Raw genomic sequence first — 23,101 nt, forward strand, 5'->3', positions numbered from 1 at the left:
ACAGTTCCCATCAGCAGTGCTCTAGTGGCATAATTTCTAATAGCCTGGTGCATTTTCCCACTTGATTTTTATAAAGTAGAATGGAAACTGGATACCCACTGGCAAAAAGGCCCAGCCATTTCTATGTGGGTCTCTAACGAGACTTCAAAGAGACGTCACTTCAGAGAACAGCTGTGAGCTATCAAGGGAAGCACGGGAATTGGAGTCAGAAGATCTGGACTCCCACCTGACTGGTAATTACTTATTAGCAATTACTTAACTAATTATTAATCTTCAATAATTCCCTAACTTGGGCTCTCTGGACTGTATTTTTTTCCTCATCTGAAAAAAGACTTAAAATTGTTTTCCTTCCCCTCATGCCACCCCCAGACCAGAGCTTGCTCTGAAGGCTACAAAAGAAGGTGCATATGACAGCACATGGGTGCTGTGCTGGGTCAGGAGGAAGGACATGGATTTTCTGGGATTTGAGCCAGTTTTCAGAACCTCCAAGACATGACCCATGCATGTTTCCTGATTTCTTGCAGATCTCTAAATATCTCTCACATTGTGTTGGTGTAAGCTTTATAGAAACCATTCCTTCCTTTCCTGATTTTTAACCAGAGAGACTTCTGATCTAGAGAGTAAAATTTCATAGAGAATGAGAATAATCCCCAGGGTGCTTTCTTGGATGGATAATCAAATAGAAATGAACTTCCTTTTCAAAGACTTCCAACAGCAAACTCATCTCCATTTTCTCCAAGGGGGGAGAAATAAGACACATTTCCTTGATTGAAATGTGGAATCAGGGGTGCCTGGGTGGCTCAGTCGGCTAAGTGTCTGCCTTCAGCTCAGGTCATGATCTCAGCGTCCTGGGATCAAGCCCCGAGTCAGGCTCCTTGCTCAGCGGGGAGTCTGCTTCTCCCTCTCCCTCTGCCCCTCCCCCCGCTTGTGTTTTTTCTCTCAAATAAATAAGTAAATAAAATCTTTAAAAAATGTGAAATCACCTTGGAAACTGAGAAAACGTTGTGAATATGTACGAGGACACTGTGCAGGCAGGTTTTGTCTCCATAGGTTTAAAGGGGCCAGAATATAGTGGCTGCCCAATAAACGCCCATTCTGTAAATGGATGGCAGCGGCTGGGGGCAGAGGTAGTGAGACAGGTGTCAGTTATCCAAGAGGAATGCAGTGCCCGAACACAAGTAGAGCCTGCCAAAAAGAAAGAACAAGAGAAAACTCCTCCCCTGTCAGCACGTTTTCCTTCCATCCCACCTTTTAACCAGCATGACAGATCAGAAAGACAAGGAGCAAAAATAATAAACATAAAACTGAAATGAATAACCGCCACCTCTAGTTTTGGGTAAGATACTAATTTGGCAGCTGAAATCATGATAGGATTTAAAATCAAAACTCACCATAGCACCACTGTTCGAGATGCAACATTTGAGGTTATCAGAGCACACCCTGAATGGGCCGTCCCCCCTCCCCTGCCCCCATATCATTATTTGTGTGTGTCTATTTTTAAAGCTAGGACCCTTCTTCTTTGTCTTTTCATCAGCCACAACACTTAGCCCTGTACTTTTGACTTAGAGTTAGGCCAAAAATGTAGCTAATAACAATCATGGCCTCATTTTCCAATTACCTGAAATGTAAAATGAAAAACATCTTCGCTTCAAGACTTATTACCAAAAATCTTTCTAAAGTGCATTAGTCCACTCTCTGCCTTAAGGGGGAAAAGTGTGATGAGCATAATTGGGTCTCTGGTGACTCAGTGGCTCATAGGAGCATGAACATTAATTCCCATTTATCAGTGGGGTTCTCAGGAGATGGGGGTTAAGGCCTAGAGACCGAGGTTGGGCCAACTGTGTGCCCATTTCAGATCCCAGTCTGGAAGCTTTGAAAAATAGAATTTTAATGTAAATATTCCCCCCACCCCCCCACCCATAACTTGACTTTTCTTCCTAAAAATTGAATACTGTTTCAACAGTACAACAGAAAATTAAGGTGTGTAGAGTTCATCAAATCTAAGTTTTATTTGCCCCCTTTCCCCTCTAATTCAACAAGTACGGTCATTTCTCTTGTATCCAATTAATGCGGGCCTCACACCTCACACTGTCAAACCTATTGAGAGCTTGTAGGACAGGTCCACATAGTAGACCCTGAGACATAGTGTCAGTTTTTTCTGTTCATCCTATACTTACCCAGCTTCCAATCATTGTCCTAGAACACAGGTCTCTGTGCTGCTCACTCTATTTTCCTGGGACAAGGGCAACACTTTTTAACAGGTGAGTCAGCCCTCCTTCCCCTCCCCCAAACCCAACTCTTTGAAAAGAGTCGTGGCCACTGTTGTGCTCAGGCTTCCAGGAGACAAAACCAGATGCCAAGTACTTCTTGTAAATGGGATAGAGGAAGGGTCTGAAGCTGCTGAAGATGACAGACAATAGGACAGAAGAGGAAGGGGGAATTTATAAGTGCAGCACTGGCTATGAATTGGCAATGTGTAAGATTGGAATCAATTTTCGATTATTTTTATTTTTATTTTTTTAGTGAGAGAGAAAGAGAGCGCAAGCATGGGGAGGGGCAGAGGGAGAGAGAATCTTAAGCAGGGTCCACACCCAGGACAGAACCTGACATAGGGCTTGATCTCACGACGCTGAGATCATGACCTGAGCCAAAATCAAAAGTTGGATGCTTAACTGAATGAAGCACTCAGTTCCCCCAATTTTCAATAATTTTTGCTTGATGTTCTGCAGATGTTTGTATGTGGCACCAAGAGGGATCCTGGGATTAGCTCAAGTTGTCTTCTATTTCTTGAAATCCTAGTCATAATTTCAAGGCTTACTGGATGACACATCTTCTATAAAACCCTTCCTGTTTTTTTTCTAAGTTGGTATGATCCCAATCTCTTTCTTCTCCTCTGAAACTCCTTGGCATTTTGTAACTCTTTAGTGACACTCATCTGACATGGTTTTGTATTGTGTTAGCTTCACTTTTAATTTCTTCCTGTTGTAAGACTGTAATGTGCCTGAGAACAGATTGCAATTTTCTCATCTGTATAGTCTGTGCTATGAAACCATCGAATTAAATGTGGTTAAAATGAACAAAGGTAAATCCCAATGTTATGAATGTCTTGTGGAGTCTCCCAAGCCAGTCTCGCCTTCCATTTTCAGTAAATACCTCCATCCATCCAACTGCCCAAGTTTCTCCTCTCATCTCCTAAATCCAATAGATCAAAAATTTTAATTCATTTGACCTCCAAAATATTCCTTTGATGCAATTACTTCCCCCATCTTCTCCTTCTCACTCTTGCCCGGGGTCAGTCAACTTTTTCTGTAAAGAGCCAGGCAGTAAGTATTTTAGGCTTCCAGAAGCATACACAGGCTCTATTTCATGTTCCTCTTCCGTTTGGTTGTTGTTTTTACAACCCTTTAAAAAATGAAAAAAACAGGGGCGCCTGGGTGGCTCAGTTAGTTGGGTGTCTGCCTTCGGCTCAGGTCATGATCCTAGAGTCCCGAGATCGAGCCCTGCATTGGGCTCCCTGCTCAGCGGGGAGTCTGCTTCTCCCTCTGCCCCTCACCCTGCTCCTCTTCTCTCTCTCTCTCTCAAATAAATGAATAAAATCTTTTAAAAAATGAAAAAAAATTCTCTGTTCTTGGGCCCTGCAGAAACCAGCTGTTGGCTGTGGCTCATAGACCCCCTGCCCTCGCCAGAGCCACCCTAACTCCTCACTTCTAGTGTACTCTGCCATTCATGCTCCAGAATAATGTTTTAAAGAATGCACATCTGACTCTTTTCCCCTCCCTGCTTAAAGTCTTACAATGGCTTCTTTGCTTTTCTCGGGGAATATTGAAATCCCTTGGCATGGCCAACCAGACTGTCCTTAGCTAGCTTCTTCCTCCATCTCTCACCACATTACTTGCTCCCTTCCTTGACTCTGACATTCTCACTCTTGCTTCCCAGCCTTGGAAGGTGATATTTCTTCTACTTGGAACATCCTTCCCCTCCTATCCCTTTGCCTGTTTACCTTGACTATTCTTTCAAACCTCAACAAAACTGTCATATCATTAGTTAGGTTCTCTTTATTATATGTCCCACTGAGTCCTTGTCTTACCTGGAATCCCCCAGGAGCAGATGCTGGATGAGGATTCATGCGCAAGTGCTCACGGGAAGAACTATGAAGACGTTGGGAGTCAGGGGGAGGCCCAGTGTGTTTGTCCCGATCCTCTGAGGAGCAGATACCAAGATGGGATTAAGCATTTGAGAGTTTTATTAGGGAAATGCCTATAAGAGGAAATGGGTAAGGGGAGTCAGGACGGGATGGGAGAGTCATAGGGCTGGGAGGCAGGTCTGACCCTAAGTGAGGAAGAAAAGGAAGGGGAGTTGGAAGGAGACAGCCCTAGATTCAGTCTAAGGAAAATTCGCTAAGACTGTCGAACAGACCTTGAGCCAAAGTCACCTGTCGGAGGAGTCCTGGGTCTCCCACTCTTGAGTTCCTTCACACTCATTGGCTAGGAGCAGCGTGGGGGGTGTGGCCTCAGTACAAACCAAATAATGAATTTCAGAGGCAGTCGCTGGGGCCATCTGTCAATTATGCTCCTTGTAGTTGGATGTCTGTGGGGGGCCTTCCACTGGCCGGGACACCTCGCAAAGGTACAACTGCATCCAAGGCCCAGCCTCAGGGGAACTCTGTAGTATGAATCATGGCTCTGGCTTTGTTTCCCTGGAAAAGCAAGTGAGCTTGGCTTTCACGGTCTACTGCCAATCACTGGGAGAAGGCACTTAAACTCCTAGGCAACTCCCCCTTCTTGAGCTTGCTGCCGAAGTTGCTCCAGTATCTTGAAGATGGTCCTCCAAAGGGAGAGTCAGGTGTGGGCGAATAGAAGTGAAGGCATCAGAAGCTGGGGGGAGAAGCTCACAGAAACAGTAAAAGGGATTCAGGAGAATCTTGTCAGACCACCAAGAGTGTCTGCTACAACCCTGTTCTTCTCTTTTTTTTCTCAGTACCCTCATAATGATGTGATACTTCATGTCTGCATTTTGTACTGGATTATAATTTCTGTGAGGTCAGCAATTATATCTGTCTCATCCCTCGGGTCCAGCATAGTGCCCAGAACATAGTAGAAGCTAATTAACTATTTGCCGAATTCTCCATAAAAATGACCAGAAATCTGCTCTGCTTATATGAACCAAATCCAAATGATTTTGCCATTAATAGGAAGATGAGTACATTTAAAGAGACATATATGAGCAAAGTCACCCTCGGCCTGATCTATGTGCCCATAATCCTTGTGCAATCCAGGCTCCGCAGGCCTTTCTGTTCCCGAGCGCTGGTAATGGTATTTAGAGCCTGGGTAATGCAGCTGAAGCTTTATTCCATTTACTGCATTCTCACTGCTTCCAGCAGCCTCTTAAGGCAATCAACAATAATGGAAGCTGTCACTTCCTGTATTTCCATCTGTGGCCACAGTTGTGGATTCTCCACTTGTTATACCCTAAAGGAACTGACCTAAAGAAATCACTGATCTCACTTGTTTTCTCCCCTTTGAGTATTCCCGGCTGGTGGGTCGTTTCGAGTGGCTAGAGCAGAGCTGCTCCTATAGGCGCCGCTTTATTCCCTCTGGTAGTCAGTTTCTTTATGACGGCGTGAAAGAGAAACTGGACTTATATGTCAAATGACTTCCTTTCAACTGCCTCTTCTGTCACTCGCTCGTTGTGTGATTTTGGATGAGTCATTTAACTTCCTCGTGGTAGACCTTGTCAGAAGTATCTGCTGCCCCTTCTAGGGGACAGATTATGCTTGTCTGCTCCTTGGACATCAAGCTTGGTTATGTGATTGGCTTTGACCAATGACATATAAACAGAACTAATGTATATCACTCCTAAGGAAAAGCTTTCATTGAATACCGGCAATATTCCAGACAGAGGCCTTGTCTCAGAGTTCAGACAACAGCCACACAGCCTAAAAGGACACATGGAATGAACAAGAAAGAAGTCTTTGTTCTTTTAAGTGCATTTGGATTTGGGAGGTTGTATATTACTGTAGTAGAATCTAATTTATCCTGACTGACACACAGCCTATTTCTTAGTTTACTCATTGGTAAAATGGATGGTATAATAATTCTTACTCTGCAGGATCATGGGTTTATTCATTCAGCAACTCTTTAGCTTAAGCTTGTTAAATGCAAGACAAATACTGGATACCAGTAGGTTCTGCAAGGATGGAATATGGTCAGCCTCTTATCATCAATCAGTTTCTAAGACAATAAAAGAAAGAACACTAGTGTGTGTGTGTGTGTGTGTGTGTGTAATTAGCATTTATGATAGAAATTGCTCAACGCCATGATAGGTAGTGATAAAAGTACTTTGGCAAATTGAAGGAAGGAGGTCTTTTTTCACTGTGGGCTCAATTAACTCTTCTGAAGGGATATCAAGTTTGGAGAATGGGTAGCTAAAAGCAAGAAGGCTTTTCCTAGATAAAAATGACTTGGGTATAAGAAAGCATGGACCACTGAGAGAGAAAAGCCAATACTTCAGAGTATTTGGGAAAGGATTGGAAATTAAGGTTGAAAAGGTACTTGGAAGTCAAGTGTTGGGTAGTCTGGGTGAAGAAATTGGAACTTTCTTCTGTAGAAAGTTAGTGGGATAAACTTGTTCAGGCAGGATCTGACAGCAGTGTGCTAGATGGATGAATCAGAGAAAGAAGAGTTCATATGGAAGCCCATTTAGTAGACTATTGTTATATTATGGACCAGCAGCCCACACGGTGTTTTGTTTTGTTTTGTTTTCTGTGAAAGGCCAGATAGTAAATATTTTAGCCTTTGTGAGCCCGATAGTCTGTACTGCAATTGCCCAACACTGCCACCAGAGCATGAAAGCAGACGTAGACAAAAATAAACAAACAAATAAACAAACAAACAGATGGGCAAGGCTATGTTCCAATAAAACTGCAGGGATTTCAGAAGATGATCTGAGGGGGCGGAAAGCTCTTCTGTCCTTGCAGCTGCTTCGTGTAACTCTGCTCTATTACTGATGTTCTGCCTAAAGAGTTCATTTGAAGGAGCACTCTGATAAAAGCAATGAAGGTGGGGCGCCTGGGTGGCTCAGTAGGTTAAGCATCTGCCTTCAGCTCAGGTTGTGATCTTAGGGTCCTGCGATCGAGCCCCACATTGGGCTCCCTGCTCAGCAGAGAGTCTACTTCTCCCTCTCTCTGTGACCCTCCTCCCCGTTTGTTCTCTCTCTGTCTCAAAAATAAAACAAAACAAAAAAAACAACGAAGATATCTGTTCGAGCGTACACGCAAGGATGCAAGGAGGGGGGGGCGCCTGAACCAGGCTAATAAGGGCTGGAGAGGAAGAGCAGAGCAAAAACATCACAGGAACGGATTGACGGGAATAAAGAACACTGGAGGCAGAGTGGCTTTCAGAGGGCAAAATGATTTCAATTTTGGACATATTGAGTTTGATGTGAAAGGCAAATGAGATATTGTAGAAAAAGTGCTTTGCAAACTGTGAAGTGTTAGAGAAATGGGTTATTTTAAGAGGAAATGGCTGAGGCCATTTTATGACTCAACAAAAACCCATCAATGCTCCTCCAAAACAATCAAGGCACCTGAACTCTATATTGTGGGACAGCCCTTCCATATTTCTGGGTCAACACCTTGGCATGATGATACTATTTCAATCAGTTATTTCCTGTGAGACAAGGGGCAGCTGTTCCCGTAGATTGACATGAGTAAGGATGTTTACGTGTTCACATAGTGAACAAGTAAAGCCCCAGTCAGAAATCCTACAAGATTGCAGAGCTGCTTCCCTGATGACCTTCAACTGGGGTGATACTGAGCTCAGAAACAAGGGATGGAACTTGATAGGGGTTCCTCGAGTGGGTTCTCATTTTAGGATTTTCGTGCAGTGTTTCCTTAAAACTTGACCTCTCTAGAAACAGATACAATGAGTTTTTACACCTTAAATGTCAAGTCAAATGATTTATTATAAATATAAAAAAGATTATAAATTAAAAAAAAACTTTTAAAATAAGGCATATTCTTAGAGGAATTTATCCTGGTGGGAACTACCACATGAATTTATAAGACTTCCAGAATTGTTCCTTCTTTCTTACCTTGCCTTCACTTAGATTTGTTAATTATACCTGTATGATTGAAGAGTGAAGATTGAAGTCATTACATTCAGTAAATCAGGCAGAGAAAGGCAAATACCATATGATTTCACTTATATGTGGAATCTGAAAAACAAAACCAATGAGCAAACAAACAAAAAAACAGAAACAGACTCATAAACACAGATAACGGACAGGTGGTTGCCAGAGAGGAGGGATGGGTGGAGAATGGGCAAAATAGACAAAGGGGATCAAGAGGTACAAACTTCCTGTTTGTTATGAAATAAATTATGAAATAAGTAAGCCGTGGAGATGTAAATTACATCGTGGAGAATATAGTCAATACTCTGGTAATAACATTGTATAGTGACAGATGAGGACTACACTTATCATAGTGAGCATTTCACAATGTCTGTAACTGTCAAATCACTATGTTATTACACACCTGCAACTAATATAATATTATATGTCAGCTGTACCTTAATTAAAAAACTTTAAATAAATGAAGTCATTAAATTTAAAGCGGACATGGGAAGTTTAATTGATGGGTGTGATAGAGGCTGACCCCATCATCCCGGTTCCCTGGAAGAAAAGAAACAGTGCATATATGTGAATGAAGTATCATTGGAACAAGCAAGCACATGAAACAAGAAGCTTCTAGTAGCTTCCAGTAGCTCAGGCAGAGACGCACAACCAATATGAGAGGCAGTATTGCATGGGGGTTAAGAGCATGGCCTCTGGAACCAAGTGGCTTGAGCTTCAATTTTGCTCAATGATTTCCTAGCTGTGTCACCATGAAACACATTACTTAGCTTCTTTGTGCTCAGGTCCCTCATGTGTGAAATGGACAAATAATGATACCTATCCTTTGAGGTAGTGAGGTAACTCAGTTCACATCCATGACCACCTCATGCTCTTCCCTCCTGCTCTTCTAGCACCTGTGATTATCCCTGTTTGTGAATGTCTAGCATTTTCCTGAAAGTAATTGTTTAATGACTTTCTCCGCCACCGGAATGCAAGCTCTTCAGTGTTGGGGATGGAGTCTTCTCCTCCTGCCTGGTGCAGGCCACTACCATTCCTTCTCTAGACAATTTCTACAGTTTCCTATACAACCTCTTGATGTCCTGTATTCTATTTTCCACAAAACAGCCAAAGATCCAGGAAATGTGAGTCATAAAATGCACAACCACCCCCTCACATTGTAGGGGAAATAAAGTTCAAGCCTCTTACGTGGGCTCCTATCTAAAATCCTATCCTAACCTTACCTATGCTGTTCTTGCTTCTACTCACTACATCCTAGCCCCTGTGGTTTTCTATACATCAGACTTTTTCTGGCCTCAGGGCCTGTACACGGGCTTTCTTCTGCCTGGGATGCCCCATTATTTGCATAACTAGCACCTTCCCATATTTTAGGTCTTAGTTTAAATATTACCTTATGAAGGTAATATGAAGTAGGACTCATCACCCTATTATTTCTTAAGGCATCCTTCGGTCTGGGTCTTTTTTTTCCTTAAAAGCATTTATCCCAATTCATAATTATTTTATTTATTTGCCTATATACTTGATTTTTGCTGTCCACCTCCCTACCAGGATGTAGGATTGAAGAGTGCAGAGTCTGGTCCTGTCCCTATTGCCTAGCATGGTACTGAGCACACAGATGGTGTCCGTATGTATTTGTTAGGGTTCTTTTTGAAGATTTATTTAGTTATTTTAGAGAGAGAGAGAAGAGAACAGGGGTGGGGTAGAGGGAGAGAGAGAATCTCAAGCAGACTCCATGCTGAGTGCAGAGCCCCACATGGGGCTCGATCTCATGACCCATGAGATCATGACCTGAGCCAAAACCAAGAGTCAGACACGTAACTGACGGCGCCACCTAGACACCCCTGTATTTGTTAGATTAATGTCTCCAGAGTGAGCACCTTCTCAGCCCCACAGAAAATGCTAAACATAAGGATTTGCATAAACATTACAAGCAAAGGCATCACAGTCAGATTTAAAGAGGAGTTAGATAGAGGTTAGGTTCAAGCACAGGGCTGGCCAAGGACAAAAGAGATAGCAATTGGTTAGGACTGAGGGCAGGGGAAGAGAGCCTGGCAGGCAGGGAACTGTGCAGATATTCCAGGTGGATGGCACAGTGTCAGCCGAGGACGGAGTAGGGAAAATACACAGATGTGTGGGGATTCCTCAGCAGTCTGGGATGAATGTGATGAACAGAGTGGAAGGGGGGATGAAAGTGTGCTGTGGTCCAACCATCAGAGTCCTGGAGGGTCATGCCAAGAAGTTTACATTTTCATTTGAGGGCAAGTGGGAGCCCATGCTTGTTTTTTTAAGGAGATGAATAATGATCACAATGCTAATTCATATAAAATTTGTAATATATTTCTGATAATAATGGTTATGTTTTGAGATTCCCAAGTATTCCTGATAACTTTGGCATACATAGTATCATATAACCCTAACAACATTCATTCAACAAATACTACTGAGTACCTCTACCAGATAATTTATTATTATCCCATTTTACGCAAGAAGCAGCTGGAATTCAGAACGTTTACCCTAGCTTGCAGGACCACCCAGTCAGTACGTGGAGGAGCTAGAATTAGAATCCAAGTCTGCCTGACTGTGAAGTTCAAGCACATTCCAGGACACCATGCCATCTCTTTCCATTAACACATTGTAAATGAAGTCTTATGAAACTCCTGCTTCTATCTTGGGCTAAGCTCTGCATAAGAAAGATGAAATCTTTGGGATAAGGATATTTTGGTTCTTCCCTTACTTTTTAGGAAAGAAAGATTTTTCCCCAGCTCATTAAGTGTGACACCATCCAAGGGAAATTGAGCCATACGTCACCTGGTTTTAGTCCAGTGTCAGGGTGAAGGGCTCTCATTTCCTGCATGTGACCACCAAGCTTAATGCAGAGTTAAGACACATTTCCCAAAAGGGGGACAGCAGGGAAGTCCCTGTTCATCTCCCTGGTGTACAGCACTCTCCAGCTGGTTGTTTGCTTTTTGGCCTTAAATCGATAACTTGAACTCTCACTGACGTCCCGGACATTGTAATGAACTATTAATTTGGCGGTGGGGGGCTGTGGTTCTAACTGCTGAGAGGAAATTGTGATCTGAGGTGGTGTGAATGTTGACGAAGGCTGAGCCTCAGCCTGCATCCTGCCCTCGTTGGGAGAGGGGCCCCTTTTTAATACTGGGGAGAAGAATCCGGTGCCTGCCACAATAGCTTATTTCTTTGTTTCAGATCCCAGAAGAGCTTGAGCAATGTTTTCTCTTGTTCTCCCTGAGCTAAGGGTGGGGAAATTAGAAACTTACCTGGGGACCACACACAGCTCACATCCTGTGTGGTTTAATGTCCCTCGGTGGAAACAATGTTTATAGTGTTTGGGCCAACAATGCCTTCCAGATGCTAAGCATTTATAGTTTAAGGAGCACTTTTCCACATACTATCTCCTTTGATGCTTATATCAACCTTGGCCGGTAGTGTTTTTTATCATCATCGTCTTTCACATGGACTATTGGGATATCCTCAGGACTATTGGGATATCCTCCAAACTTTCTGCCACCCTCTTTCTATTCCCCAACAATGCTTCCCAAGTTCTACTTCTAGAACACTATTATGATCTGCTTCAATACCCTGCCTAGCCCCCCAACAACTACAGAGTGAAATCTGGTCTTCAGTGTGAAAAGAAACACCCTTCGGGTCTCAGAGTGTCCATCTAGCTTCATTTCTCTCTCCCTCTGCCCCAGAGCCATGTCCACATATACATCTCTGTGGTCTCTAAATGGTACACTTTCTTTCATCCTTCATGGCCCTGGTAGCATAGAGATTAATAACAGAGACCCTGGACTGTCTGAGCTGACCTCCTGTCACCACCACCTAGTAGATACATAACCTCAGATAAGTTACTCAAACCCTCTATGTCTCATCTGTAAAATGGGACCACTGTAGGGCCTTCTTTCATGATGAATTGTGAGAAATACATGAGTTACTGATATACAGAGCTTAAAACAGCGCCCTGCACAATTAGTGTCCAATAAAATTAGCTGTTTTTCTTGTGTCTTCTATTGTAATGCTCTTCTCTTTTTTATATATATACCTATTAAGTCTCTCTTCTTCCTTTAACGTTCTTTGTTAAATGACTCCAAATTTTCAAGGTTGCATTTATCTGTATCCTCTGTGCTTTCCTTGAATTTTGTATAAACAAGTTTATAATAATGGCACTCAATCTGGGTCTTCCCCATGAAAGTATGAGCTTCTGAAAAGCACAGTCCATTCCTGATTCATATTTAGGTTACTAGAGCTTAACGAGATGTCTAGCACATAATATTTATAAATATTCGTAAAGTAAATATCCATTTTGAACTCATGAGTTAGGGTTTAAAGTGCTCATTCTTCTCATTGGTCTACCTGTTCCCATGTTCTTCCCTCAATCCATACTTCCACAAAAGCCAGAGTGACCAGCTCATGCCTGTCATCTCCTTTGATCCCTTGAGTGGATTTTTATTGCATGCCAAGAAGGTCCAGTGTCTGGACCAAGTCCTTGCAAGATCTGGCCTTTACCCTTCTACCTCTGTATCACACTACTGTCCCCTTGTTCTCAGTTTTCTGGCCATGCTGGTCCCCTTTTTCTCACTCCCAATTTAGATAAAGAACATTCTTGCTTGCTCTTAACCTCTGTTTGGGCAACTGTTTCCCAGGCATAGCTCATTGCTCATTTCCTCTCACCAATCACATCTCACTGCAGATCCCACCTCTTCAAAGAGGCCTTTCTGACCATGTTGGCTAAATGAGCCCTTTGCCATCCAGTTTCTTTCTGTCACATCACTTGCTTATTTTCTTCATGGAATGGGTTACAATCTGGAATTACATGTTTATTTTCTGACTCCTTCTACCTGGGTGAAAACTCCACTTGGGTGGGGACTTGCCTGCTTATGCACACTCACTGCTGTTCTTCAGACAGAACCTGTCACAGAGCAGGTGCTCAAAAGACAGGTCTTAAATCAACGAATAAATAAAAAGTAGGTCTTTTGAGAATGAAGCTATTCCACCTCACAAGAATCATCCAGGAATGACAAATCACAGAATAATAGAACAAAAGCCTTTGTGTATGTCAGAGAAAGAGGGTGGAAAATTGTCAAGGTATCATGATGTACCCGTCTTCGCCTCCTCAAACACAACCCAGTCCCGTAGTGTAAAATAAGTTAACTTACATAAACCTTTCCCAAACATTCTCTGAAGTATTAAAACTCTTAAGAAATTAAGAAATTGTGATTAAAGAAGTGAATGAATATGAAATGCCTTGACAGATGAATAGGTAATCACAAAGTTAAAAAGACCTGGTTTTAATAGAGAACCAGAGCAATGTGGTTCCTTGCTGTCACGGAGCAAGAGAAAATCAGGCAGAGTCTCCTTGAATGAAATGCCTAAAATTAATATTGCATTTTGTTATCTACTGTATATAGTCTAACAATAAACAATATTTGCCTAGCACTTTACATTTTAGAAATATCTCTGTTTACATAGTTTATCTCATTTGATACGACAGTTTAATAATACGATGACAGCATGTAGAAAATCCACATCACCTAGTTTCAAGAAACCAGCTCTATCAGTAAGAAGCCGTGACCTTGGCAAGTCACTTTTCCTCTCTTTTTCCTTTTTGGTAAAATGAAGGTGTTAGCCTAGATTATCTTGAATCCCATTCAGCTTATCCATTGGCACTATTTGTATTTAACTTATGACAAATCATGCTTCCCTTTGACCCAGGTCCAAGGTATAAAGTTCTTATTGGGTCTTCATTCATGTTCCTAAAATCAAATTATTTGAATGATCACTCTCTTGGGTGCCTAGGTAAACAAAGAAGGCCCTGGTCTATCCCTTTTAATTATTCTCTCCTTTTTGATGCCAATTCTGATGGGTCCATCTCCCCACCTTCCTTGGTCTGATGGCCTCTGCCATTTTGCATTGCACCGTGTCCCCTTACCCAACACAACCAAGGACAGCTGTCAGCTTCACAAAGAAATGTATTTTTTCCATGTTCAAGCTCAAGGAAAAGTTGTCCAGTAGCTAATCTAATTTTTTCCTATCTGCCTTGGAGAAAGCCAGAGAATTTTTCCTATAATTTAAACACATCTTCTAGAGATTATGGTCCTGCCATCCTTTTCTATTTCTCTGCCATCTCCTTGCTCTGCTGGCCATGGACCCGGGTAGCAGGGTGGGCAGTGTGGGACGTCTAATGTCATGTGTGTGGTAGGCACATTGCTCTTTATCACTTCCCTTTCTATATTCTCGGGTACCTTTGCATCTCACTGGAGCCCATCTATTTTTTGTCTTCTCCATCTAAACCATTTGATGCCCCTGCTTCTTATATGTAAAGTACAGTTCACTATATCCTATGATCAGGAAACTGTCTACTTAAAAAATGAAAGCTGTTTGGGTCTGACACAGCAATTCATTCCCTCCTTCCACGCATAGCTTTCCTGCATGGATAAGACCCCTCTGTAACTCTGGTGTGGTTACTGGAGCCACGACTACAAGATGAAAACACCTGCATGGTTCTTTGAGGCATTCAGTCTCTCATATGTGTACAAAAGATACTAACTGTCCAGGTGTTCAGAAGCACCTGTAGGATCAAATATTCTTATGTTCAGTCTGAAGCCTGGTAAGACACACACAAATTACCTATTTTCTTCTTCTTCTTCTTCTCCTCCTTCTTCCTCTCTCTCTCTCTCTCTCTCCAATATTGTGATGTACCAGTTTGAAGACCTGAATTCCATAAGACACAATAAGATACAAGTCCATTTACGAATAAGAAAGGGTCTCTATATTTGTTCATTTACTCCTTCCTCTGGTCCTCAACTACTGTTTTGTGGCTTTTGGCAGGAGGCATGCATGTATGAGCGAGACTGTGCTAGGCTGAATTCTGTTCTTAGTAAGATTTCCAGAAAAGTATTTCACAGTCAGGCTGATTACAGATGTGGCTAATCCACTCTCCCTAGGCTAATTTTCTGTGCCGCCAGGCATGTAAGCGTCTGCTATCCAGCCATTCCTCTCCACACCCCACACCCGTGCGCGAATGTGACAACCCAAAAGGCGACTTCGGCAAACCGCGACCTGCCAAATCCCCTCTGGAAATAGTGAGGATGAGATCTTGGACCATGTGGGATACGCTGTTTCTAATGCAACAAAGGAAGCGCATTGAGATTCAGTCCCAAAATGAGCCCACAAACTCCTGGGGGCTCCTTTCCTTCCAAGAGGCAACTTGTCTTGACATTGTTTTTACAGAAGAATGAATAAAGCTATATTTCTTAACATTTGAAACTCTCTCTCCCCTCCGCCACCCCTTTTCTAGAAATTCAAAACCCTAGACCGACATCGGTAGAGACAGGGAGCATATTTTTCTTCTCTGTTCACCTACTTCGCAAGAGGTTTCTCTCAGGCTGTAAACTTTGCACGGCGATGCGTCAGTACCTCCCCGCGTAACTCCCGCCGCCAGGGGGGCGGGCTGCTGCGGGGCGGCGGTTTCAGAGTTGCCGTCTGATTGGCCGGGCGGCTGCGGGGCGGTGGTTTCATAGCTGCCGTCTGATTGGCCGGGCGGCCGCCGCTGAGCTATAAAAGGGACCCCTGCAGCCTCCGTAGCAGCTCCGAGGAGTCTGACAGCATCTTCACGGAGGAAAGGCCAAGTGCGCTCAAAACAGAAGCCGCAGCTCCTGCTGCCGCATTTCCTCCCCAGCTTGCGAATCCCACACCGAACAAGATGTGCAAAGGACTTGCAGGTCTGCCGGCTTCTTGCTTGAGGAGGTAAGATTATTTTCAGCCACTCACTTTCAGACAGACTTTCTTAGTTACTTACATATACTATTTGCTAACCTAGTTCTTTGGAATTAGAAACAGTGTGGTCAGGAGGGCCTCAACTTGCTAGCTCTCCTCTAAGACCAGCTAGAAATTGTCACTGGAGAAGTGTGTCCCCCCCCCCCCGAATGTTGGCACCTATGTGTTGTTTTATATGATCTCGGTTTTGAAGACTGTTCTGATCTTCTCACCGAGCTAGTTCGAATTAAGAAGTGATACGAGTTTTCGGACCAAATACAGTGGTCTGTGATTGCTGTTGTTATTTGAGCATCACTGGGGTCTGTGGAATCATGGCTCTGAGCTTTCCGATGGGGTGGTTTAGGGGAAGATACCCCAGAATGAGGTTTGACTACATCACAGGCACTGTGCTTTCTGTGTGGTGCTGCAGTATCTTCTACTGTCTATGTTCTTATAAGCAAGTGGGACAATACAGTATGAGTTCCAATACTAGACCCCACCCCCCACCCCGTATCTCTCTGCCCCTTTCCACAGTTCCTGAAATGCCTTATGAGTGGTGGTTGAGAAGTATTGATCCTAGCAATTCAGTTAAGGGTTCTGTAGAAGATCTCATCCTGCAGACATTGTTTTGTTGATGTACTGTCTCTTGATTAAAAAAAAAAAAAAAAGGTAAAGCTACTTCATAGCTCCTCATATGCTTTTGGCTTAAAAAAAAAAAGGTATAAATAAATGCTTTCAGAGACTGCTTATATGTTAGCCAGCTGAAGAAAAATACAAAACTAGTGCATATTATATTATTTAATCTTACAGTTAAAGGTAGAAAGTCAGTCTGTGGGTGTACCACCCCCTTGCTTCCCTGCAAATAAAAATCACCTTAAATTTCAATTTAGAAATATCCCAGAAAGCACAGTCTTCTGTGCACTTCTTAGAAGTTTACCTTTACAATATTCTGTCATTCAGCAGTGTGAAAGAATATTCTTTATTAAATGTGCTTTCTTGGCTGCTTTAAAATGAAGCAGGAGGGTCTGTCTGGCAGGGAATACCTATGGAGTAAGTTCCCCTGACCTCCACCATTACTATCCTGAGCTGAAGGGAGCAAATTACTCCCAAGCTTCGGTTAACTCATATATAAAATTAACCACACAAAATACAGGAGTGTCAGGAAAGAGTTATGCTCTGGTAAGTGTTTGGGGAGACAGATGAAGGGCTGTACTAGTCTGCCCAAGGAGCTAAGAAGCTAAACTGGGGAAGTAACCTGTATATCAGCAAGGTCAACAGCTCTTCCCTCTCTCACTGGTCAGCTGCAAATCAGCTATTCCGACACTTCACCCTAGCATCAATGCCTGAGGCTGCAGAAGGGCATGAACTGCTCAAGGTCACATAGGCAGTGAGTGGCCGAGTGAAGATCGAATCCAGCTTCCAGACTCCAGTGACCTCTGAAGTCATGCTGGTTTTTATTTTTAAGGTTGCATTGCATTTTAAGGACAAATGTAACATACTTGCTTAGCATACTTCCAACTCTTTATGAAATGACTTGCATTGGTCAGTAACTTAGATCTCAGCCTCACCAGGCACATGGAAATGTGAAGTGAGTTCTCTCTTGACAGAATCATTATATATTTGTATCTTAGAATCACTTGAGCCTTCATGATCATATCTTGCTATCATTAAGGAGGGTTTTGCATCCCCTGACCAGTTGGAGAAGCAGAGGGGGGAAGTCAGTCTTGTGAGGAAGAGAAAATACCATTTTAGGGGCAGTCCAAGAATATAATGGAATTCAAGCTTTCTGGAGAAAGGCGTGTAGATAAGCCACGGATATATCAGGAGCTGTCCTAAAATGTCTTTTTATCCTTGTGACTTTATTTTTCTCCCTCTCAGGAGGAATATCTAGTCATTCATTTCTTCTAAAGTGACATTTATCTTTTAAAACCATTTCTTGGCTTTTATAATAAAAGAGGTACAAACAAAAGAGTAATTAACAAAGAGGAAGTTGAGCTTAAAAACTTATTAAAATGTCCTTCTTTCTGGGTAAGTCACGCACTCCGCTGTCCCCTAGCTACCTGTTAAACAGTGCCAGTAACCTGGAAGCTCTGCTCTAATTAAACAGTCGCTAGCTCCAGTGATGACTCTTGCCTGCTTCTCTATCTTCTCGGGTGCCCTTTATCTGTAAATGCTCTTACAGTGTAGATATTAAACAGGAAAGCAATAGCAGCAGCTGCAAGAGATTTCTCGAGAAGCAAGCCTGAAGTTGCTCAGGTGTTGGCCAGAGCATTTGCCTTTGCCACCCCTCTACTTCCCTCTGCTGGAGCTGCATACCCACCTCTGTGAATATCCCATAACGTGCATCGCTTGGCACCACCTCATGCGGGGCTGGGACCGCACAGCCCTCTCCTGCGCCACGCTGCTTCTGTCGGTCCCTCTGCCTGCAAGGAGGCAGGTGGAAACAGCAGCGGCCATCCAGAAGGTGGCGCGCGACAGGAAGGCGCCACGTTCCGCAGTCACTGCTTGCTCTTCCATTCCCACAAATTACCCAGAGAGCAGTCACATTTTCACTGTGTTTCTTTTAAAAACACCAAAGCGTTCCATCGGTCAAAATGACAGGCTTTCAGAAGAGGCTCCTAAAACCGACTGAGGGTCCGAATTCTGTTGCAGACAGAGGAGGCCGGGCTGTGACTCTGGCCCCAGGTTTCCTAGCAAGTCACAGGCAGACCCAGAAGTGGGATCTCCTTTTCCTGAGAGTTCACGCCAACTTCAACGCCCATTTCCTCAATAAACTCCCCCTGCCCCTTTACTAGTAATGGACTCTTTGAGCTCTGCCACTACGGTATCTTTTAAAAGACCTAATTAGCATTATTCTTGTTCTTCTTCTGGGCAGTGCAAAAGATATGAAGCATCGGCTAGGTTTCCTGCTGCAGAAGTCCGATTCCTGTGAACATAATTCTTCCCACAGCAAGAAGGACAAAGTGGTGGTTTGTCAGAGGTAAGAGAAAAGGCCTCAGTGAAGACCCATTGAGTATTAACTGTTTAATGTCAGGGATGTTCTATGAGGAGAAAAGGAAGTTGTGTTCCTAGTTAAGCTAGATTTGGATCAAGATGGAGTCCATTTTCATGAAGACTGTACTTGCATTTGAAATGTCCATGCATTAAATGGAAAGACTGCCTTAATCAACAATAGGTCTCATCATAAGAATGGGAAAGAAAATATCTGCATGTTTTTCAGGATCTTAAATTTCTGGCCCTAAGTTTGTATCATGGCATTCAAGTTATTCTTTCTCTCTATAATGTCTCTAGGGTGAGCCAAGAGGAAGTCAAAAAATGGGCTGAATCACTGGAAAACCTGATTAGCCATGAATGTAAGTCTGACGGCTTTCTTCCCCAGTAGGATGAGGACAAAAGCACTCTAGATAGACAAGTTATCTCATAGTATATTTGATCTAATAGGAAATGCAGACAGAATTGGGTTTCTTCTGACTTCCAGACTCACAGAACCAGTCTGTTTAAAATTTTACCATGCCTTCGAGCTTTGTGATAGACAATGGGAAGTTCATATGGAAACCATGTGGAAAACCATCTCTCTCACCACATGGGAAAAAGGTAGAGGGAAAAAGTTCCAAATATGAAGACTTCTTGCAGAATCAGCCTTAGTTTTTCTTTCTCAAACTTACTTTGGTAGTTGGTGGCTGCATGCGTATTTTAGAAACACTGAGACTTCAAACCTTGAGTGAGAAACACTAGGTATAACTGGGATCCAATAGATGTCAAACAGATTACAGTCACCTGACCCCAAGTGACCCCCAGAAAGTGGGGGAGAGAGGAGGATGTTTGAACACATGCTTTATTCTCTCAAGAACCTTGGCTTTCTCTGAAATACACTGTCCCAAGAGGCCTGCCAGTGTGATGACGAGGGTGGCTCTTTTTCCTTCATCACAGGTGGTCTGGCAGCTTTCAAAGCTTTCTTGAAGTCTGAATACAGTGAGGAGAACATCGACTTCTGGATTAGCTGCGAAGAGTACAAGAAAATCAAATCCCCCTCTAAACTAAGTCCCAAGGCCAAAAAGATCTATAATGAATTCATCTCAGTCCAGGCAACCAAAGAGGTAGGTCTTCATGGCAGAGAACTCTCTGGATCTTAGTGAAATTTCCTGCAAGTGGTATTCAGTGGTGTGAATCTTTAGATCATCTGAGTTAAGGAAAAAGATCTAACAGCGGAGGAGGTCATTATAATCTCCTCAACCCCAAATCAATCAGTTAAGAAAGCTCTTTCATCCAGATGACTTAGATGATCTCCCTTAATGAGTTTTTTGATAAATCTTCCCGATTCATGAGAAAGAACAAAGATCTTGCCCTGCCCACCCAGAAGCAGATGAGCCTTTTATACTCTCTCACATGTGCTGGGGTGGAGCTAAATGTTCTTTTCATTTCTGAGGTATGGAGGGTGCACACGGATTGCTCACCACAAAGCATGCGGCCTCGCATCCTCAACAGGGCAATGTGTCTAATACATCTTGGCCTTTACCCTGCAGGTAAACCTGGATTCCTGCACCAGGGAGGAGACAAGCCGGAACATGCTAGAGCCCACGATAACCTGCTTTGATGAGGCCCAGAAGAGGATTTTCAACCTGATGGAAAAGGATTCATACCGCCGCTTCCTCAAGTCTCGATTCTATCTTGACTTGGCCAACTCTTCCAGCGCTGGGTCAGAGAAGCAGAAAGGAGCCAAGAGTTCTGCAGACTGTCCCTCCCTGGTCCCCCAGTGTGCCTGATTCCCACAGGGTGCTGGGGGGCTGAGATGCCAAGACTCTATGCCTGGAACCCCTGAGGCCAAATATTGATCTGTATTAAGCACCAGGGCTTTATCCACATTGTAGCTTAGTGTTCATGCTGCCTGCCATGTGTGAGTCACTCCCGTGTAAGAAGTAGATCTAGTTTTGGTGTTCAGGTGTTCATTAGGGCAGGACCTCATTCCAGTCCAGCTTTCCCAGAATTCCTTAGGGTTCCACATGAGCAAGTATCCAAAGAATGGTTTTATAGGGGTGGTTTCCCAAAGACTGTTGCAGTTCTCTCCTCCCAACGGCTTGACCTCAGGTTGGTTGGTTGGTACATTTCATGTGACATCCACAAACACATGTATTCTGTTGGCACTTTCTCTAAACACTAGATGTTAAGATGAGGTTGATCTATTATGTGTACATATGTGTGTACATATATTTACACACACACACATATGTACACATTCTATGTATATGTGTCTATATGTATATATACATATATATTTCTGCAAGAATAGACAGGAAAGACCCTAGGTGCTCATCCCTAGAGTGTGTGTACATACCTACATGCATGTTCTGATCCCTGGTCTTTTATCCTGCAATCAAACAGGCAAACAGAACCAGTTGCCATGCAGGCCAAGAGAGGAATGCTAATCTGTGGAAAGTTGATTCTGTAGAACTCCACAGGTCGGTGTTGGAGACGCATCCAAGGGACTTTATGCATAGTTCAACCACTGACAGCCTCCATGTTGAATGGTATTCTAAGGAGCAAATATCATAAAGAATCTTATGCTTGGCTGACACATTTCTGTCTTGGGCTGGTTATTACTGATGGCACTTTTCAGTCCCAAAGCTGTTGGCCTCCCCTTCTCTGCCCAGGTGCTTGGTACATGGTTATCAGCAGCCGGGTTGGTAAGGGAGTTAGGAGAGAAGATGCTTGAACCAAATGAAGACACGCAGGTAGGGTCTCGCCAGCTCTACCTGCTATAAAATACTGGCTGAGTGAGGGCATGGGACTTCAAGGTTAATAGTCTTGTCCTCTACTCTTTTTTCCTCTCCTGATCAAGGTGCTTTTCTCATTTTGTTTTTTCCTGAGGACGTCAGCCATCAGATGAGGCTCCTTACTTCACTGTGTGGTTGGTTGGTTGTTTCCCTATAATGGCTCCAGGCTACATGCCTCCCCTTACAAACCAGCAGTGAAGGAAGGAGTGCACTTTATAAGGGAGAAACATGTTTTTGCAAACTGAGAAGCCCTCATAAGTTTCTCTTTTGAAAGTAGGACCTTGTTCATTCCACCCCAAACATCAGGGCTAACAGAGCCTGTGGGTATCTCTTTCCAGGCTCTGAGACTAAATGAGAGAGGAAAGGAAAAAAAAAAAAAAGAAAAGAAAAAAAAAAGGATACCAATTGTTAGAACTACTGTTTGGAACTTTTCAAGGCACATGAAATACTTGAAAATTTCTCATTTATGTTATTTATGATGTTGTTTTCTACAATGTTTTTATTATTGTATTGTTTTATAAATGGAGGTGCAGGATATCACCTGAATTATTAACGAATGGCCAGGAAGTAATTTTCTTCTCATTCTTCTAAAACTACAGCCTTTGAAGTGCACACACACATACACTCATGCATGCACATTGCACCAATTCCTCCAGCATAAATTACATGCGTGAGCACCTTGTGGCTTTTAAGCCAACAGACTGGGTTGCAGAATGAAAACACCGGAGTGTGTCTATACAAATCTCACTGTATTAAAGATGTAGGTTTTCTCCGTTGTGCCCTTCTTGTCTCTCTGGCAGTCTTACTTTCCATGTTCCCAGAGTTCTTCCTCAATGTCACTTTTATTATATCTAGGTCTATAGTTTTGTGTCTAGTTGACTCCAGGATCCAAACGTGTAACTCTATTGATCTTGCCCTATTACAACTGTCACGACTTTCAGATTGTACCTGTGCTCATGGGCTACTGTCTTACAAAGAGGTCCAGAAGGTCATTCTGAATGAGAAGTAAATTATTTTATGTAATACAATTTTCAAGTGTGTTTTTCAATTGTATTTTCCTCTTATTTTACCACCATCTGACATGCTGAGCTTACCTGCTCATGATCTGTGGGCAGAATACTCCTTCCCTTTGCATGCCTGATTTTATCATGTGCTTGAAAGGCCTCAAAGCTGATGCTTCCAGTGAAACACACGCATCTTAATAATAAGGGTAAATAAATGCTTCGTACGAAACTATCTGCTTGTAAACACATTAATGATCCACAAAGACGTGTGATGAGAAACAGCAGGGTGTAGGGCAATGACAGAACATGGCTCATGTCCAGTATCCGATCTGTCCCATGCTAACTCTGGAGAAGGAAACAGAAAATGAATGTCGTATATTCTTCTGTTCCTGCCACTGCTCTGACTCCCTCTCATCACAG

General features: G+C 43.0%; 1 protein-coding gene across 3 annotated transcripts; it reads left to right on the forward strand.

Moving 5' to 3' along the window:
* Nucleotides 1-146: 146 nt before the first annotated feature.
* Nucleotides 147-22,067, forward strand: RGS4 (regulator of G protein signaling 4). Of its 3 annotated transcripts, none has more exons than XM_032422248.1 (5): nt 147-233; nt 18,782-18,886; nt 19,198-19,259; nt 19,837-20,003; nt 20,430-22,067. In XM_032422248.1, exons 2-5 carry the CDS (start codon nt 18,792-18,794, stop codon nt 20,667-20,669), a joined length of 564 nt encoding a protein of 187 aa, XP_032278139.1. In that variant the 5' UTR covers nt 147-233; nt 18,782-18,791; the 3' UTR covers nt 20,670-22,067. The 3 variants fall into 3 exon arrangements, with proteins under 3 accessions (XP_032278139.1, XP_032278138.1, XP_032278140.1); XM_032422247.1 differs by lacking the exon at nt 147-233 and adding an exon at nt 15,728-15,897; XM_032422249.1 differs by lacking the exons at nt 147-233; nt 19,837-20,003 and adding an exon at nt 15,751-15,897 and having other exon boundaries at nt 20,430-20,585.
* Nucleotides 22,068-23,101: the final 1,034 nt, after the last annotated feature.

This window comes from Phoca vitulina, unplaced genomic scaffold (genome assembly GCF_004348235.1).
Source record: "Phoca vitulina isolate PV1807 unplaced genomic scaffold, GSC_HSeal_1.0 scaffold26, whole genome shotgun sequence".
Lineage (NCBI taxonomy): Eukaryota > Metazoa > Chordata > Mammalia > Carnivora > Phocidae > Phoca > Phoca vitulina.

Bases quoted from the DNA above. Each gene is read 5' to 3' on its own strand.
- RGS4 (XM_032422247.1), top strand. From the start codon at position 15,854: ATGTGCAAAGGACTTGCAGGTCTGCCGGCTTCTTGCTTGAGGAG. The intron at 19,260-19,836 runs GTAAGTCTGACG...CCTTCATCACAG, and splicing joins AAACCTGATTAGCCATGAAT to GTGGTCTGGCAGCTTTCAAA. The intron at 20,004-20,429 runs GTAGGTCTTCAT...TTTACCCTGCAG, and splicing joins CAGTCCAGGCAACCAAAGAG to GTAAACCTGGATTCCTGCAC.